Source organism: Gopherus evgoodei, unplaced genomic scaffold, assembly GCF_007399415.2.
Source record: "Gopherus evgoodei ecotype Sinaloan lineage unplaced genomic scaffold, rGopEvg1_v1.p scaffold_35_arrow_ctg1, whole genome shotgun sequence".
NCBI lineage: Eukaryota > Metazoa > Chordata > Testudines > Testudinidae > Gopherus > Gopherus evgoodei.
Window position 1 is genome coordinate 2,264,706 of NW_022060027.1, and position 6,526 is coordinate 2,271,231.

Genomic DNA, 6,526 nt, shown 5'->3' on the forward strand with positions numbered 1-6,526 from the left:
GATATTAATAAAGCTGGGACTTTTCAGCTTGGAAAAGAGACAGCTAAGGGGAGATGTGATTGAAGTCTATAAAATCATGACTAGTGTCGAGAAAGTAGATAAGGAGGTGTTGTTTACTCATTCTCATAACACAAGAGCTAGGGGGTCACCAAATGAAATGAAGAGGCAGCAGGTTTAAAACAAATGAAAAGAAGTATTTCTTCACACAACACACAGTCAACCTGTGGAACTCCTTGCCAGAGGATGTTTTGAAGGCAAAGACCAAAGAAGCGTTCAAAATAAGAACTAGATAAATTCATGAAGGACAGGTCCATCAATGGCTCTTAGCCAGGATGCACAGGGATGGTGTCTCTTGCCCCTGTTTTCCAGAAGCTGGGAATGGGCGACAGGGGATGGATCACTTGATGATTCCCTGTTCTGTTCACTCTTGGGCACCTGGTACTGGCCACTGTCGGAAGACAGGATATTGGGCTAGATGGACCCTAGGTCTGACCCAGTATGGTCATTCTTATGCTCTTATGTTCTTCCTTTCTATTGTAACTCTGCTGAGGAAGTTTCCATGGAAATGATTTTTCCATGGAAAATGCAGCTTCTGCACATTTGAAAATTTCTATTGGAAAATTCAGACTTTTTTTCTGAAACAAATGAATTGTTTTTTTTTTAATTTTGTTTCATAGGAAATGTTGACCTTTTTTGCTTGCTTTCTGATTTGGCACAAAAACACCTTTTTACAACAAAAAAAAATTGCAGGATTTCCCACAGCATGGAAATTCCAAATATTGATCTTCCATAGTTCCCAGTATCTCACGACCACGAAGACATTGGCACAGTGACAGTGGTTCTGAAGAAAGCAAGGCTGGAGGCGCAACATAGCTTGGCTATGTACAGTGGAATGGGATGTGGTAGCAGATTACACATATCTGAAGAGTGAAAATATAGAGGCAGGTTAGGGAACAATTATGGTAGCTCCATCCAGGTAGTTTCGTTATGGGCATCCCTTTGTTTGACTGTTTGTTTAACTTGTTGCTCCTACAAAGAGAGATGTACAATAGGCTCCCAAGACAACTTTCCAAAACTCCATCATTTTGGAACATTTAAGAACCAGGGGTCACCCAATGAAATGAATAGGCAGCTGGTTTAAAACAAAGGGAAGTGCTTCTTCACCCACCACATAGACCACCCATGGAACTTGTTCCCAGGGGATGTGGTGAAGGCCAAAAGTGTAGCTGGATTCAAAACAGATTTACAGCAGTTCATGGAGAAATAGATCCATTAGTGGCTACTAGCCAAGATGGTCAGGGATGCAACCCCATGCTCTTGGTGTCCCTCGGCCTCTGGCTGCTAGATGCTGGGAGTGGATGACAGGATGAACCACTTGATGATTGCCTGTTCTGTTCATTCCCTCTGGGGCACCTGGCACTGGCCACTGTCAGAAGACAGGATGCTGGGCTGGATGGACCATTGGTCTGTGTAGTGGGGTGGTTACCCGCTGCAACCCTGACAGGTAGAAGCCAGCCCTGGGAGAGGGCTCGGGGCTAGGAGAAAAAGCCCAAGCTGACTGGGGAAGGAACTACACCTGGGCAATGCCCCAATCAGGGAAGCTGGGCCTTTTAAGAAGGCCAGAGCAGCCAGAAGTTGAGCAGAGTCTCTCCTCTAGTGGTGGAGGGAGACTGGCCTGGCTGCAGGGAAGTAAGAAGGTACTTGGGAGTGAAGCAGGGCTGGGGAAGAGCCAGAGGAACAGGGGAGCTCTAGGCTAGTGGCTCCCCAGGCTGCGGGGCCTGGTTCCAGGCCCAGAGAGGTACTGGGTGGTAGAAGAAGGCAGAAGGTCAAACCCCCTTGCCTGTGATGAGTGGCTTTTATACTGCAGTCTGCCCCAGTGAACCGGGGCTAGGTAAGGACTGGCAGTAGCCTGAATGAGGTGAGGTGGAGGTAGTGGGTGGGGGCTCCCTGGGGAAGGGAGACCAACAGAAATTGTTGGGGTATTGCCAGGGGGCAGCACCTCAGAGAGAACAGGGGTCCAGGAGGGACACAGGGGCCAGCTGTGGTGAATCACCGACCTGCAGAGGGTGCTCCGGGCTGGAAATCAAGCTAATTCCCTGAGAGATCAGGAGGAAATGCCGCAGGGTGGGTCTGAGCCCGGTTACAGTCGGATCGAGTATGGCTGTTCTTATGTTCTAACCTCAGTCTTGTCAAAGTAATTGAAAATTAGGGGTGGCAACAGTCATGTGCTGGGAGAGATGTACAAACTTTGCTGGGTCTGATTCTTTGAATCAAGATCTGCTAGTGATACACTGGGAGGGGAACTGGCTCCTGTCAATGGCAGAACGCTTGGCGAAAGCCTGATTTTTCAGTGTCAAGGCAGAAAAGCCAAAATGCTTTATTTCAAGACCAATTTTATTAGCTCATTTATAGAGAGGATTGGGAATTTTCTGTCAAAACTTTTTCTTTTTAGATGGAAAATAGAATTTCTGCAACTTATTTCCTTTTCCCATTGGGAAAATAAAAATGAAAGATTTCCAAAGCTGGGCCAAATCCACAATGGGGCTGCCTCTGATGCAATATATCATGGGAAACATAGTGACCACCAAGCATCATGGGAGATATAATCCGTACCATAGAGAACGATGGAACAAGACACCCGAACTACAACTCCCAAGATGCACTGCTGCTTCCCCTCTGACTGAATGATTGCAGTATATCCTAGGAAATGTGTGATGCTGCACTCCATATGAAAATATGTTTATAAGTATGAATATAATGTAACTGGAATATGCTTTATGCAAAAGGTCTCTTGTAAGGTATAATTACAAAGCTTAGGATCCACTAAGTGTGTTCATCCCATTTGTTTCCATGTGTTATTTTTATGTCCGGAGTTAGGAGAATAAAATATAACTTGTATTACTGAAGCCATTAAGGGTGCTTCAGAATAAATGACTTGTAAATGGCTCTGTTTACTTGCAAACCTTCCTGTATACATGGGTGCCAGCCAGTGAGTAATGAAGGCTTACATGTCGCATGATACTGGAATCCATCTTTAACCTGGTGCTTTTCCATTTAGAAGGAGGGGTGGGAACCCAGAGGGAGACAACGGATTCCCAACTTGTGCCGAAGATAAAAGGGGGCAGAACAGAACAAAAGGGGCTGCCAGTCATGAGAAGTCCCCTAGTTGCCACCTGAGCTGAAACTAACAAGGACTGTACCAGGGGAAAGGATTGGGCCCAGATTAAGAAGGAGTCTAGTCTGTGAAAGAAGCTGATTGGAACATCTCTGAGAGTGAGATTTACCTGTAATCAGTTTCTTAATGTATTAGGCTTAGACTTGTGTGTTTTGTTTTATTTTGTTTGGTAACTTACTTTGTTCTGTCTGTTATTACTTGAAACCACTTAAATCCTACTTTTTATACTTAATAAACTCACTTTTATTTATTAATTAACCCAAAGTAAGTGATTAATACTTGGGGGAAGCAAACACCTGTGCATATCTCTCTATCAGTGTTATAGAGGGCGGACAGTTTATAAGTGTATCCTGTATAAGATTTATACAGAGTAAAATGGATTTATTTGGCGTTTGGATCCCATGGGGAGCTGGGTGTCTGGGTGCTGGAGATAGGTGACCTGCTGAGCTGTTTTCAGTTAAGTCTGCAGCTTTGGGGGCATGGCTGGAAACCCTCGGTCTGTGTTGCAGCAGGCTAGCATGTCTGGCTCAACAAGGCAGGGTTCTGGAGGCCCAAACTGGCAGAAAAAACGGGCTCAGAGGTAATTTCAGCACATCAGTTGACAGTCCCAAGGGTGTCTGTAGTGGGGCAGCTGCCCCACTCCAGCAGAACAGGGGTTAAAAGCAGCCCTGCAGAGGGCTGCGGCTGGGATAAGGAGTGAGAGCAGCTGAGGAAGTAACTGACCATAGCTGTGGCCAGCTCAATTAGGGCCCAGCTGGCCCTGATAAGGGGCTGGGGGGGCCAGGAGCTGGAGGAGTCTCCCTCTAGCTTTGGAGTGAGAAGAGCCTGGCTGCATGGAAGCACAGGGTACCTGGAGCAAAACAGTGCTGGGGAAGGGCATGAGGAGCTGGGGAGCTCCAGACTGGCAACTCTCCTGCAGGCCTTTTTGGGGGCCTAAAGAGGTACTGGGGCGGCAGATGTGTTGCCCAGGGCTAGGCAGCTGGTCCAACCCCCCTTGCCAGTGATAAGTGGCCCTTACAGGCTGCAGTCTGCCCTAGTGAATGAGAGCTAGATGATTACTGGCAGTAGCCACTGAGGCAAAGTGGGTGTACAGGGTTGGGGGGTCTCCCTGGGAGAGAAGACCCAGAGTGTGAGGACTTCTGTGGCAGAACCCCAATATAAAGGTCACCAGTGTCTGAGAGGGACACAGGGCCTGACATAGGCGAGACACCGGCCAGCAGAGGGGGCTCTGAGACTGGAAAAGAGTTAATTCCCAGACAACCAGCAGGAGGAGCCACGCCGGTGAGCCTTCGGCCTTGCTACAGGGTCTCTGTGACTGAACCCATCACAACATGTGACCAGCATATACCTTGGGGAAATATATTTCAGCCCACAGAGAAGTATTTCCCCATGATTAACAGTAGTGCTCAGGGGAAGACAGGTTAGTGTCAGACATAACATTTTGACACTTCTGCACCAAAAGATTCCCTGTTCTTCCCATCTTCCTTTATTCTACTCACTTATAATTTACTACAGAAAGAGATGCGAGGCGAAACTTGAACAAATAAAGACTGCCTCAGTCTGGGAACTTGGAATCCTTTCTTCACCATCCAACGTTGTTTAGGTCAGGCATCAGGTTCCTCTACAACTCCCTACCCCGAGCATCTCTACTGTTAAGTCAGGAGGCACATGAAGAAGGCTCTGAAGCACACATGGGAGAAAGGAATCAAAGCTCTCGGAAGCTCTCAGCAATTCATTTTCGCTCCTGCCAACTTCCTCAGCGCCTCCTTCACATCCTTGTTTCTCAGGCTGTAGATCAGAGGGTTTAGAACCGGAGTGACTGCTCCGTAAAAGAGGGAAATGTACTTGTCCTGATCCACGGAAGATTTGGACTGAGGCCGCAGATACACAAAAATGGCTGCCCCATAAAACAAGGCCACCACAGTGATGTGGGAGGCACAGGTGGAGAAGGCCTTGGTCCTGCCCTGGGTAGAGTGGATCCTCAGCACAGCCACAATGATGTGGACATAGGCCACAAGGATGAAGGAAAAGGGCACCAACAGGACCAGGACGCTGGTGCTGATCATCACAATTTGGTTACTGCGGGTATCCGAACAGGCCAGCTTCAGCATGGACTGGAGCTCACAAGCAAAGTGGTTGATGACGTTGGGCCCACAAAAACGAGGTTGCTTGGCCAGGAAATCAGACAGGCACAGGAGGAAACTGCCACTCCATGACATGGCTGCCAGTTGGAGGCAGACCCTGTTGCTCATGACGAGGGTATAGCGCAGTGGCTTGCAGATGGCCACCCAGCGGTCATAAGCCATCACAGCCAGCAGAAGGCACTCAGTTATCCCCAAGAAGCGTGAGATGTACATCTGAGCCAAGCACCTGCCCAGGGAGATGGAGGGTCTCTTGGAGAGGCAATGGACCATCAACTGAGGGACATTGATGGTGATATAGCAGATATCTAAGAAGGACAAGTTACTGAGGAAAAAGTACATGGGGGTGTGGAGTCGGAGGTCCACTCTGGTAAGTAGGATCAGGAGAGTGTTTCCGACCAGGGTCAGTAGGTAGATTGCAAAAAGGAAGCCAAAGAGGGTGAACTTCACATGAAGGCCACCAGAAATTCCTATAAGGATGAATTCAGTCACCACAGAGTTATTGTCTCCTTCCATGGTACCACAGTCCAGGGCTCATCTGCCAAGAGAGAGGAGGAATGGTTACTACATTGAAGGCTAACAACAGGAGAGACATCATGCCATGCAAAGTCAGCAAAGCCGGGCATTATGTGCAAATGGACGGTTTTCTGGAATAGTCTACACAATGCTGTGCACAATACTGAAACGTACCAAGTACAGTTATTTATATTGCACTAGCACCTGAAATAAAACTACAGAAGATAATTAAGTCCCAAGCAGACTGCGGAGAGCTACAAAATGATCTCTCAAAACTGGGTGATGGGGCAACAAAATGGCAGATGAAATTCAATGTTGATAAATGCAAAGCAATGCACATTGGAAAACATAATCCCAACTATATATAGAAAATGATGGGGTCTAAATTAGCTGTTAACACTCAAGAAAGAACGAAGAGTAATGGTCTCAAGTTGCAGTGGGGGAGATTTAGGTTGGATATTAGGAAAAACTTTTCCACTAGGAGGGTGGTGAAGCACTGGAATAGGTTACCTAGGAGGTGATGGAATCTCCTTCCTTAGAGGTTTTTAAGGTCAGGCTGGGATGATTTAGTTGGTGTTGATCCTGCTTTGAGCAGAGGGTTGGACTAGATGACCTCCTGAGGTCCCTTCCAACCCTGATATTCTATGATTCTATGTTTCTTTGATTTTGGAGTCATTGTGGATAGTTCTCTGAA

General features: G+C 47.2%; 1 protein-coding gene across 1 annotated transcript; it reads right to left on the minus strand.

Moving 5' to 3' along the window:
- Positions 1-4,899: 4,899 nt before the first annotated feature.
- LOC115641519 (olfactory receptor 13H1-like) lies at positions 4,900-5,832 on the minus strand. Its single transcript, XM_030544724.1, has one exon. The coding sequence runs from the start codon at positions 5,830-5,832 to the stop codon at positions 4,900-4,902; it is 933 nt and encodes a 310-aa protein (XP_030400584.1).
- Positions 5,833-6,526: the final 694 nt, after the last annotated feature.